We start from the raw sequence: 14,235 nt of genomic DNA on the forward strand, positions 1-14,235 counted from the left end.
TAACCACGGTCATGTTCCAGTTTCAGACTTCATTACTTTCTACGAATACATAGGATGTATTTCGCTCACAAAAGACAGCATATGCTGGGGGCCAATATTGTGTAAAACGACGCATACTCGTGACTTTCGCCTCGAAAGAGTCTAGGTACAAGCAGCTACGATATCTTGAAGAAATTGTTCACAGACTGACCTCGCCCACGATTCGCGAATAGCGCTTCACATATTTGTCTCCGTCTTCATTCTTATAAAGTTGTAGGTAAATGTACAATAATATTTATGTACATGTATGAACTGTGTATTATAATTATAACGAATTATTTTTTTAATTCTGTACGTATATACCATGCAGATATTAAAAATTTTCATTTCATACCACCGACTAACCCACAAAACCTTAACACAAATCTTGCCAACTAATTATGGAAATTGTGATCTTTTGTACAAAACCTCCGCCAAAAAAACATCACCGCCAACGCTCAACATAAGAAAATTAGTGGCGGGGTCTTTGTCCAAAACATTCGAAAATTGTTCTCGTGTAATATTTGCTAGTAATCATTGTTCAAAAACCTTAACTATCCTGGAACAACTTCATCAAAATCTCCAAAACTCACTGTAAACATGAGTTTGGTGATTTTTGAAAAACTTTTTATAAAAAAAATTGTATATAAATGGTCGTAAAATTGAACTCGGTTCGTGATAAATGTGTTTTATTGTAGAAATCACCACAATGTAAATGTGAATTATGTATTTTCACCCACTCGCGAGTTCGAGACGGCTTGTTTTTCTGTCTTTGTTGGTCTGACGTGTTCAAGTATAAAAGAGAAAACAGAGGCGAGAGTAACATAACCACTGAAACAAGATATCTTGCTTCACTGTTCTACAAATATAATTAATTTCGTAACATGTTGTGTTAAGTCAGGCCTATATTAAATATTCAAATGCGCTTTAACAGTGCGTTTGACTTGGTTTTTGCATGATTTTGGATATGCGTAAAATAATGTTTAGACGGGCTACTTGTTCAATAGCTATCAGACAGCCTTTTCTCAGCAATCATGTTGCGAAAACCAGCCAACCGTATCCGAACGACTCTTCCAATTTGGTGTGAATGCTGCATTTGAGTTTCAAGTAAAGGAGGTTCTTGTTTTTACTGTTATTGCACAAGTGCTGGCTACTGAGCATTTGAAAAATCCAAGCACCTCGCGACCCTAGCGTGCAGATGTAATATTAAAATTATAATAAAACATTTGACATATCAAAACTACCTTTGGGTATCAGCAACTATGATATCGGTGGAAATGAGCAGCCTCTAATTAGCAACTGCAAAAATGTAAAGTACTAACCGAGAGATTTAAACTGACCGCCGTCGACAGAACCACATAAAATTACTATTTGCAAAAGTTCACACAACTGTATGAAACGACCAAGTATATATATATGTAAAAACGATCGGATTTGGACGTTGCGGGGATATTCTATTTGTGAGTACTTTTCCCATAGTGAAGCCATACGAGATTTTACAAATTTATATTGACGTTTTATATTTATAATGATAAATTTTATTGACAGTCAAAATACGTGTGCTAATCGCATAATACTATAGTCACGAGATGTGGATACATGGCCTAATTACCTAACTAATATATTAAGCCTTGATGATTAAATAAAATTATCATTTCAATCCTTGATAATAAACAGGTTTGCATGTATTCAACCATATTTGATTTTCACTCTTTCAAATGGGAATAAATTAAATAACCTGATCAAAAATAAAACAAAAATTTGACTTTTTGAAAACTTTAAAACGATTAAATTCTTGAACACGCCTTTTTGATAGGTAAAAATTAAATGATGAGGACCCTATTGACTTGAGGCGCCTAGACTTCAGCCTACCCTACCTAAACGTAAATCAGGCCATGTATCTAACCATGTAACCAATTTGTCAACGTTTTTAAAAGGAGGCCGTTGTAATAAAGATAGAGTCACCCAGACATTCCAATAGCCTGCGAAATTCAAAATAAAAATGCAAATAGGTCCGTCCCGTCATTCTAAAATGAAGTTATCCTCCGCTCTATTTCAAATTTCTGAAATTTCACAAGGCAGAAACCAAGTGTTATCGCTATATTTTGCATTTTTAACACCATCTGTCAACTATTTTGAATTCGTTTTAATAGTCCGATGCCAATTTGCCCGTAATAATAAAATATTCCTCACTCTATACTTTGGGGTTCATCGATATAACTCACACAAGCAATATTTCACATTTCCCGTCATTTATTGTCTTCAACACCTCGCACGATGGACCAAACTGAGAACAAAGAAATTTTTTTGAATGAATAAGTTTATCTGAATTCGTACAGTAAGAACCATTCGGTCTGGTCACTAGTTACTGTGATAAGATCGTAACTTGATCGTAAAAATAGTTGGCCTTAACTTGCTTCGCAAAGTACGTCATCTCCAATCTGATCTTTCCGTGCGTATAACAAACACCAATAAAGAGTTCAATTCAGCAAATACACCTTTATTTTTTTCAAAAACATAAAGAAAATAAGATGCTATCCACCACTGAGTTCATATCTTTATTGTGAACTATACGTCCAGTCGCACTGGCATAAGAAAAAAATTGCACAATAGGTATTTTGAAACCATCCGTGAACAAAAAGTTAGTTTTTTCTAATTTTCAACTAGCGGATTCGAAAATGAATCAACCAGAAAACAGTCTCTGAACAAAATGCACGTAGACAAATTGCGCATTTAAGAAAAATATGGCAACTAAGTTAGGACTTAGAAAACGAAACTCACAGGCTACTGATGGAATGAACCTTAAAGGCACCATCCAAACAAAAGTCCACTGGATCACCGCTTGGACAAAAGATCATCATTATACTGAAGTTCTGAACATAATCTGGCTTGACCAGGAAAAAAATTATCCATTTTATGGATAAAAAATGAAAATACAGTGCTTTCATGAAACCACCACGAACTCGTAATAGGAAGTCAATAAAGAAATAACAATTCGGTAAGACACCAGCGATACAAAAAATAAAAATTGTTAACACATATATAGGCGAGAGCGCCATTGGCTATTGATTTGTATTTATTACAAATTGTCATCCAGATTCAGTTATAATTTCAAAATAGTTCACAGGCTCTTCAATTGCCTCCCATAAGTTTTGACCGATGTCGTACCTCATCAATGGCGAATGATCAATATTTGTTACCGCGAACACACATATACGACCACCATCGTCTAGAAATGCATTAAGCCGTTGAACGGATAAAAATGGTTGAATGGCCAACACTTGGCCGACGTAGTTCCACATTTGATCTTCAATGTCGAAACGCTCAACTTCCCAAACATTGCGCCCAGCGAACGGATTGTCAACTCCACCTATGGCCCATAAATGTCCCTGTCCATCACTTATCATGACGTGGTACCCCCGGTCTTTGAACATGAAAGTTGGAATTTCTTCCCACTGGTTTTTCTCTGGGTCGTACTTCGAGGTTGTTCCTACGGCATCATACTCGGTAAAGCCACCGGACAAGTAAACACAACCGTTTTCTACTACACCAGCCATCATGTACAATGCTTCTGGTAAATCAGATATTTGATCCCAACTATTCCGCTTTGGATCGTACCGCTCACACGAACTCAAAACACCGCGCCTGTTTCGTCCACCGAAAACGTACAAATAGTTTCCAATGGCACATGCATAAAAATCGCCTCTTTCGCGGTTCATTGGTGCAACTGTTATCCATGTATCTAAACGAGAATCGTAACGTAGAACTTCCTTGCTGTAACCTTGAGCAGTTTGTCTTGTACCGCCGATTACATAAACAAATCCGTTGAGTAGAACCACACTGTGGAATGGATCACGAATTTTGTCAGACGAATCTTTTGGATTCTCTTTCAATTCTTCTGCTCGTTTAGCATGAAAACACATTGACGGTAACTTCACAGTATCGGGTGCGAGTACTCCATCCAAACATACTCTACTAGATTCACAAGCACGGAGTTGCGAATTTGGTGCTTGTAGCAATGGTTGTTCATACAGTTTCTTGTGATATTCCAAAGCATTTTGAAGAAAGTTCAATGCAGACTTAGAATTTTCGGAACCGGTGCTCTGTATAACTTTATACTGTTCCAGAATATCCTTTTTTGGCACGAGGGTGAACCGAATATTACTAAGAAGTTCAGAAGCATCTTGAAAATTTGCACTGGAAAGCCATTCAACCACATTATTCAACACTCGGCTTTCACATTTGTTCAATGGAGCACAATTTTGTCCAAGATTATCACTTTGTAAAAACTGGGGGAAATCGACTTTTTCTAAAAGATTGATGTCATGAGAAACGCCCTTTAATTCAGGAAAATAGTCGTGTATATATAGACTAGATTCTTTTTTTAAGGCATCCAAAGCAAAGCATTTCGCCAAGACATAGAAACCGCAGCAATTTACTTTGGACAATTGCGCAATTAAAACATCTTGGCACTCGTTGGTGAGAGTCGGAATTTGAAAATATCTCGAATGAAGTAGGATAGGCAAAATACTGTCGTTATCTATCGATATTTCACCTGTGTAAATGTAATCAAGCACCTTGTGCAACTGTGAATCGTCCAGCTGTTTGGCGGCATCGTCGAGATTGATACAACTCATACTTGATTCTTTCATGTCTGCAGTGAACATAATTTTAAAATATTCACTTCCCGCGGCCAAGACGACCTTGTGTGCTTGATAAGGTATACCAGACGCTTGCAGGGTGATGTCGCAACATTCTCCCCGACGTCGCAAGGTATTGATATATTCCATCTGTTCTGCCACATGTTTCATTTTGTCTTGTGGCGGGTAAACCTCTTCGAATACAGGTTCGTCAGAGCATGAGGTATTACGATAATATTCTTCCTCGGTGTCAGAATCGTAGCCGCTGTCAAACGACTTTGCACTTTTCAGCACAACTTTGTGTACTTTTACAGTTTCTCCAGTATTCCGTGCTTGGACTGTAGCATCACATAGTACTCCATTTTGCTGTAAATTTTTCAATTCCATAAACAAAGCACAATAGTGTTTCAACTTGCTGGCCAAACAATGCTGTTCGGCATTGGGCTCGTCCACGGACATTTTTAAATCGCTTTTTGCGATATATTTTGATCTATGATTTCTAAACAAAAAAAGGTGCAGACGGTTACATGCTGATATACATACAATTACGTGCTGCGATAATACCCCTCGAACAAATCAATAACAAGCTACCGTGTCGTAGTGTTATCACAGTACTTTCTTATCCAAAGAACAACTGGTATCAATCGTGGATCATATATGGAATATATATAATAAAAAAAACACGCCGCATCGGTCTCTTTCTGCCATGGTTGTGCTTATCCAAATTTCTTATCCAAAGAACAACTGGTATCAATCGTGGATCATATATGGAATATATATAATAAAAAAAACACGCCGCATCGGTCTCTTTCTGCCATGGTTGTGCTACTGGAAACTATGATTCGGAAAAGATGGTACGAAACCCACGACAATACAGTACCTAGTACACAAGGGACACACTGAAATAAGTACGGTCTTTTAAAAACATGCCACGATTTATACATCTCTTCTGTTGTTGACCCGCTTACTGCAAGCCGTGATCAGCCCTATTGCGATAAACAAGTTTACGTGATCTCGTGCAGGCAGCAGTTCACATCATGACAGGATTACAGCGGTATAGGATTAAGCAAATGGTGGTAGTAAACAACAAACTAAGCGTTTTTTTGTCATAATAATTATAAATATATCGAATATCCGGAGCTGAAAATCTTAAAACTGCCGCGTAAACAAACCTATGCCCTGAGGCTCTGAACGATAAGCTTGGCTGTGAATGAATCTCAGAACCCTTCTGTCTGAAAGAATCGCGATTCAGCGATGCCGACAAAGAAGGCAACATACGGCTTGCGCAAGGTTTAGTGAAAAACAAACGGCAGGCTGCGATCCCATCCGAGTTCAACCACTCGCTTATTTAAAAGAGAGAATAGAGAGCTTCCGAGGCAAAAAGAGTGAGCGGTGGATCGTAAACACGCGGTCGGAGCGTGAACAGCGTATGTTGTCGTCGTGCACGTGCAGAATGCCGCACTGAGACAAGCTTTTCGCTTCAGCGGTTATGTATTTTCAACAGCTGAGTCAGGCGGTCGCGCATTCGCATCTCTCGCTGACGATCAGCTGGTGGTGAGTGTGTAGCAAACGTCAGCGATTCACGCGACTACCTCCGGCAAGGCATAATAGCTCTTTGTGGGTCTGATTTAAGCATGGAATCTCTCTAATTATACACAGCTGCGTATAAATAGATTTATCAAGAACTACTTACATATTTGGATCTGTTGTATAAACCCCCGCCCAAAAACACCACCACCATTCAAAATATAAAATTAGTAATTATCCACTTATGGCTAGGGTTTGCGCTGGAAATTCAAACCATCCTGAACCCCAACTGGGTAACTACTCATTTGTTATTTCAAAACGTAGCTGGAGTGTTTTTGTGGAACATCACATTTGTTGTAAAGATATATTTGGGTACTTTTCATATAGCAATGCCACAAAAAATATTACATTCAGCGAATCAAAATCGCCCTAAAATAAATAACCATGTGGTATCCAATTATTAATACATGCAAGATACATATTCATACATCATCCATTTTGGATCGACAAATCGTTATTGATTAGTTTTGAGGATAAGTCGTCGGCGTTATTTATAACATATCTTAGTGTTCTTCTATATCGTGTTCTTCTCATCTGCTCTATGTCATTAACAACTGCACCAGGGCGTTCTTAGATTGGAAACAAAGGAAAACTTTACATGGAAAAGTTGCTTCTATTAGTCACAGATTTTGAAGCTAATCAATGCAACGTTTAAAATCTTAGAATATTAAAACAGAAGAATATATAATAGTACCCTGTACTAGGCGCGAATACCGTTTATTCATATTGCTTCATCTTCACAAGAAGGTAACTTGATGAAAACATACCTCGTCATGTAAACTGTTGGACAAGCGATCTGCACCTACTTTACGATAAATGCCATTTGCCCTGTGCAGAATTTTTTCCTTACTTAGCTATGAACAATCTTATTACTTGTTGAAACCACACAAAATCGACGAAAATGACAATACCAGATAAATATAATGAATATTGTCATCTTGTGTGACTGCTCAATTGGCAAAATAGTGTAGGCCTATGTTGGATTTTTCGTTCCTCGATGACCGGACTTAACCTAAGCTATTTCGTGCAAGACTTGTTTGATGTCTTTGTTTGCTGAATATTTATAAAATACATAGCAAATAGATCGGAGATTGGCAATATGTAACCAATTCTACCTTCCCTGAAGTCATTTTAAAAGATTGTGTAAACTAGAGGTAACAACCATTCACTGCCCTCTGTGAGTTGAACAAACCTATTTGAAGAGGATGACATAAGTTGACTGGCGAACATAAATTCAAAAAAAAATTCTGTTGGTACGCAACGGTTAATCGATTATATATATATATCTTAACAAGAAATAGTGGACCGTCTGAAGACAACATTTGGGTCTCTCTTTACTGACTTACACTTGACTAACATGCTAGTCTGCAATGAGCGTACGTGCAGAATTCTTCAATGTCATTTCGGCAATACGAAGGTCCAAAGAGCCCCGTTTTGTAGGGGTGGGCGAGATTTTTGGACCAGGCACCGAAAATTTTGCCTATTCACACTGACGGGCGATGTAAATGTGACGTAAAAAGTTACATTTTATGTACAACGGTCACAGTGTTGCAAAAGCAAAAGTGGAAAACAATAAGCCTCATGCCAATACTAAATTTAATCGCAATCTCAACAAATTCCTTGAGCTATTTTTAGCTAAAACATCGGAATTTGGTTTTAGTTTGGTTATAGCATCATCAGGCGGGCCAGATTAAATTCCTTATTTGGCCCGCCGGCTATAGTTTTCCCATGTCAGTTCTAGAAGCAAGGTAACATAAAATGGTCGTGTAAAAATATTCTCATTTTCATCATAAATTATTTATGAAGACAACATTGATACTTTTCGGCATATCTATTCGAAATAAATGAATCGTTTATTATATGAATAAATAGTTATGTATTTCAATCAACTTATATATATTTCCAATTTTTTATTATAAAATTAAATATTTCGAAATACATAGGTCAGCTGTGTAGCGTTTCATTGCAAATATTGACTTTTACCTTACGCTTACGTCAGTATCTAAAAACGCCACATTCGTTGACGCTGTTACGAAAATCGGAACCATCTGGCGAAATGATAGTTTGAAAATTATTACCAAAATATTTTTAAATTTCTCGCGGTCTAAATCTGTAACTTCACGAAATGGCGCTTTCTTATTCCTATCCTATTCACACAGCACATCACAGATATTATGTTGCCGATATCTACTTGGCATTGCTATTTGATTAAAGCAATTTGTTCATAATATATCTTATTCAACTTTCTGCATTTTACTAAATTCAGTAAATTTTGTATCGAATAAAACTTTTTTATTCGTTTTTACAACGCTTTTATATTCAAAACTGTTCATTTCGCCATTTTACCAAACCCTAAACCTTTTGCTTTACGAATTAAATATTTCCAAAGTAGCTTTCCAACTTATAGAAACCTCCTTCTACATTTATATTCGCCATGAGTATGTAAACTTTTTTGATCGTGTACTAGCTAGACAAAGTACGTCATGGTTTCGGCGATGTGGAGCAAAATATAATAAACGCTAAAAGGGTTATATAAAATACCCGGCATCAAACAGTGTAACACACGAATGCTTTGATTTTTTTCTGGTAATTGGGTCATATATACAAAAACGGTGTCGCAACATTGTATTATATACGAATACATGACGAAATCATTGGAGAATTATAGCGTCTGATGAAATCTATGTAATAGTACATCACAGGCCTTTGCCATGAATATATCACGCCCCAAAACACGCCACGTGCTTTCAAAAATGTAATTTCAAGGGATGATGTTCTAACCAACGTCATTTACCACGCTGTCCGGTCATCAGAGCCACGTGAACTGCGCATGTTTTTAACATAAATAATTGAAATAGTAGCGACATCTCGCGAATTTTCATACGACTACGTTCTACAACACAGCGATGTCTGTCTGTTACAATTCGGAATAGACAATAGCTGACGAAAAAACCAGCACACGTCTTGACACATTGAAAATTTGGAACAATTTTGAAATTTAGGTCAACAAATTATTGGAGATAGAACAAATTCAAATATGTCCGGCCAATAGAGGTATATTAAATTTGCGTCATTTACGCCAGGATGCTAATGTTATTATCAGATATTATGAGTTAAAGGACAACTTAGTTCCTCGTACGCGAAGGGAATTGTACACATCTAAGTATAGCAGTACGTGAGTTCCCTAATTAACCGATTTACAGAATGATAAAAAATCGAACATTCTATATAAGTAAAAGACAATTATCCCACCATGCAATGGCGCACGTTCCTACCACGAGGTATCCGACCGAGGTAAGAAACTTCCGCTTCTTACAGTTTTACAGCCCGTTGGTTTGCGATACTTAAGATCGAACGAAGCGAGAGTGTAAAAAATCAAATAAAATCAATTTATTATTAAATATTTCTTATTGATTCAGTCTTATAACCTCGTTTAAAAACGTGTCAGTAAAGTTATAATTGTTTGCACAAATATCCGAACGTTGTCATCTGTGTTTTACCTGGCTGCCCTTTGTCGCCATCGGACTCTTTTCTGACTGAACCAAAAATTTAAAATGAGAAGTAAAATATGATATGCGCATGTTTTTTTTGTATCAATAATAAAGGTGTTTGTACGAAAGGGGATTCCTGTAAATCCATTTGTCTGTCTCTTATGACTGGCAATATAAAGTTTTCTTTATAGAAACGACGACATAGTGCATCGTTTTGCTAACATCGCTAGTGCCTTATTTATCCTCGATATTAAATGTCAGGATTTCTATATATTTCGAACGAAATATCTCAGACAATTTTTAACATAATCAATTAATTCATAATAACGAAAATAGTAAAGTAAGATTTGGAAGATGAATGTGGCGAAAACTAGACATCAAGTCCAATATAAATTAGTTCTGTTGTTCTTGCTGTTAAATTTTTTTTTTTATTTTTATGAAAAAAAAAATCTATTTTTCCTTTAGTTACTGGACATATTGCTTTGAAATATTTTTCAATGGTTTAAGATCGCTAAAAGGCTATTCCTCTTATTTGTCTCAAATATTGAAATAAGTTTATGAAACTAAATCAAAAAGATATAAAAATAAATTCATTTTATCTGAATTTTCATAATTTGTTGAGTTCGGTCTTAAGTATTGCAAAGTGATTTAGTTAGACCATTGATTCTCAACCTGGGGTTCGCGAACCCCCAGGGGTTAAAGACGAAGATTTCTAGGGGTACTTGAATGACAGTTAAGTTTTCATGTGTTGATATTTTTTAATGTCCTTTACTATCAGAGGAAAATGCATGCCTATTGAAACTCAGCGTGGATTTTCCCTGATCTTGCGTTGTTGTGACTCAACCAACAATGAGCTTTGCAGCCAAACTGGAAAATCTCAAAAGACAATGTGTTGTTTGCTCTTCGAATTGAAACACTTATTCGCAATAAACAGGGACAGCCTTCACACTAATGTTCAGTATAAATGGAATGAATACTTTTGTTTAATATCATTTAAAACAGTGGTTCCCAACCTACATGGCGGATCGTTAAAATTAAATAAAATGTACCAACGGACCGGCAAAAAATTGAAATGAGTGGAATTGAAAATAAAAGCATATATTTGCGAAATGTAATGCAATGTTGGGCACTTGGAAAAATTTCACATGAATAAAAACAAATAATAATTGAAATAAGTAGATCAAACTTTGTCCAGAAGGAGACCTATTCTCCTCGTTCTTGTTAAAAAATATCAAAATACTCTGTTGATTACCTCATCTCATTTTAATCCTTCTGCAGTTTAACTGTTAATCAACGCATCAAACAAAATAAATTCACAAAAAAGATGTCAGAGTCGTCTGTAACTTGGCACCGGGACCCAGGTTCACAATCCTGCTGTGCATCACCTGGGAAAGATATATCATGCTTTTGTTGCGTGCCTTTTGACCACCTGCAGGGTCGCAACAAGCTCATATTTTACGGGATGTCAAGGCGAAGACCTGGAATATTATACTGTCTATGACTGTTTCATGGTTTAAACAACGAAATATTCATAACCTTTTAATTAGATGTTCATATTAAGCAGGAAGAGCGAGATTTGACAGACGCTTCGCGATGAATCGAAACCGGAAAAACCAAAAGTGTGATTACTCGGTGCCAAGATGTCGTCGGCCATAAATACCACAATGAGCAATATGTCGGCGAAAGAGAAATTGCGTAATAAACAAACACAACGTCCGTTATTTCGGGTTCGGTAAAGCGATTGAGAGAAAATTACTCGGAGACCGACAAAAAAGCTTTCGATGCCGGTACGCGGACCAGTGGTTCGGAACCACTGCTTCAAAACACAGCTTAAAAATAATTAGTTACTATTTTACAACTTTGTTTGATGACTGATTACTGGGAGCTCGTGTTGATTATATCATGACTCGGGGGGTACCTAACAGGAAAAAGGTTGAGAACCCCTAATTTAGACGATCACTATAGACATGGTCAAGGAAATGGCCAATACTTACAATTTGAATATCATGTAGATAACTACTCCGAATATTGCATCATATACCAACTCGAACTAAAATAGAACTGTGGAACTGAGAAATGCGGAAGTTTCTCACTTCAGATACCTCGTGGTGAAAACGTGCGCGAGATCCGCTGATATGCGTTCGCGGAACCCACACAGCGTGATCAAATTTTGATGACATCATAACACACAAAATCGAAACCTATATAACTCACATGAATATTTAAAATAAATAATAGCCTTCTAGCGGTACAATCTTTAACCACCCAAAATTTTAAAGCAATTGGTCCAGTAACCGAAGCGCGATATTTTCATAACGATAGGAAGAAAAAATCTATATTGAAATACAACAATATAATAACAAAATGATCTATAGATTCACACCGTGTCCAATAAGTCATTTTGTTGAAGCTTTGTGACACAAATGTATCGTTTATTAACTTCAATAGTTTGAGAGGCAAATTGATAAATATAGGAATGTTTTCAGAAACTCCTAATTAATCAGTCTGGTATCCTCATGTACTAAGGACTGATTAAATTTATTCATAGCTATTTCTATCTATCTATCTGAAAATCTCATTGAATGAGACTTTTTTTGAAAGCCTAAACTCATATATATATTAATTTGTTTGAATTTGACTGATCAACGTTCCTCAACATGTGCCATTATTACACCACCAAAATTAAAACCAATTATTTGGTGAGTATGAGTTCTATAATCTTGAAAATAGGCCGTTCTCATTTTGCTCTCGTTGAAATCGAATTAATTTGGAAAGCAATACAATCTTAGATCCGCACGGTAAACCCAAAGTAGAGCACAAATTTAAAATAAAACCGTACCAAGACTAAAAACCACAGTCAACGGAGTTGAAGACTTGATGATACGCACTAAATCTTGTTTGATTCACTCTTCTTGCTAAATTAGGATGCCACGTACGAGTAAGAGCATAAAATGAAGAAAATCCTTCTAACAGTTGAAAGAAATCATTCAGGAAACTCAGACAAGCTCACTGATAAAAGGACTCCTAGATTGGGCGCGGGGATAATGATTTTGATAAATATTCATTGTGCGTTATGCAATTGTAGATGCCCCCTAGTTTAGTAACAATAATTTTAATATAATCGTAACCGCTGAACTGTTGTTTTTCACTCGAACCTAACGTAATATAGTAAATTTTGATTGGCGTGTACCCTATTTACCGGAACGCGTGGTAGCATTGGACATTTTAAAGTGTCAGTAACGCCCTAATTTTTGTCTACTCCCGCCAACTCGACAGAATTTCGTTATTATTAAATGTTAGACAAGCCCTGGAAAATTTTTATGTATGGAAACGTCGGCATATTACGTCGTTTTGCTGGCATCGGTTATTAAATATTAAATGTTAGGATTACTATTACTACCGCCTAACTTTGAGCCACCTCAAATATACAACTACGTAAAGAACCATAAAACAAAGATCGTCAAGGATGTCAAATTAATTGTAGGGCTTATGTTCTGAAATCGTGAATGACAATTCAGCTGATGGTATTTATGATGTACTTTGAGGTCCCAATAACGAGAACAAATGAAGTGAAATTTGAAAAATGAATGTGGCAAAAACTAAACATGAAATCCAATATAAATCAGTACTTTACTTTAGTTTTAATTTTACCGAAAATGACTACTATTTGTGCGGAATGTTAAAATGAAATTAATAATGGTAAAAATACAATGATATATGAATTAAATTATGTTACTGAGGCTTTACTATATTAATCTAACGCAATTGTATCAAATCTCAAGTTTAACTGTCAGAAGGCGATTTGATAAATATAGAGAAATTTTCAGAAGCGCCTTGTAAATGAGTCGAGTTTCGTCATTTAATACGAACAGGGTAAATGTGGATAGATCCATGGATCGTTTTTAGACACGGAGTGGACCTATGGATCGTTTTGTTATTTTGTTGTTGGAATTTTTTTTAGCGTTATGAAAAGAATCACTTTTGCCGTTAATTACTGGACAAATAGCTTGGAAATTTTCAGTGGCTAACTGATGATTGTATTTTTTGCTAGGAGGCTATTACTTTATTTATTCCCAATTTTTTTTTTATTCATTTTAAATATTTCTGCGAGGTCAATGGGATCCGTTTTTTGTGTGCTATGACGTTAAAATTTTCGCACCCCCTGGCAGTTCCGCAAACGAGATCATCTGATCTCGTGATCAATGAATGTCGGTGGACCTCGTGCTCAACGAAAGTGGAAAGTTTTCATTTATAAAATGATTAAATTTTATAAACCAGGACAAACATTCGACATAGGTTCCAGACAATTATTTCACCACGCTATTGCGCACGTTTTCGGCACGAGGTATCGGACCAAGGTTAGGTTAGTATGCTTGCACGTTTGTACTTTAACTTTTTTCGGCTCGGCTTCTTTCGACGCCGATGCCGGCGACGCAGCACTCTCTCGCCCGCCAGCCACCGAGAAAAGGGTGCGCTCCGACCGGCCCCGCACCGTACGC

At 36.6% G+C, this 14,235-nt stretch overlaps 1 protein-coding gene across 1 annotated transcript; it reads right to left on the bottom strand.

Annotated features, from left to right (window-relative positions):
* Positions 1-2,497: 2,497 nt before the first annotated feature.
* On the bottom strand, positions 2,498-5,821 carry LOC120332694 (kelch-like protein 15). Its single transcript, XM_039399995.2, has one exon. The coding sequence runs from the start codon at positions 5,115-5,117 to the stop codon at positions 3,108-3,110; it is 2,010 nt and encodes a 669-aa protein (XP_039255929.2). The 5' UTR covers positions 5,118-5,821; the 3' UTR covers positions 2,498-3,107.
* Positions 5,822-14,235: the final 8,414 nt, after the last annotated feature.

Source organism: Styela clava, chromosome 13 (assembly GCF_964204865.1).
Source record: "Styela clava chromosome 13, kaStyClav1.hap1.2, whole genome shotgun sequence".
Classification (NCBI taxonomy): Eukaryota; Metazoa; Chordata; class Ascidiacea; order Stolidobranchia; family Styelidae; genus Styela; species Styela clava.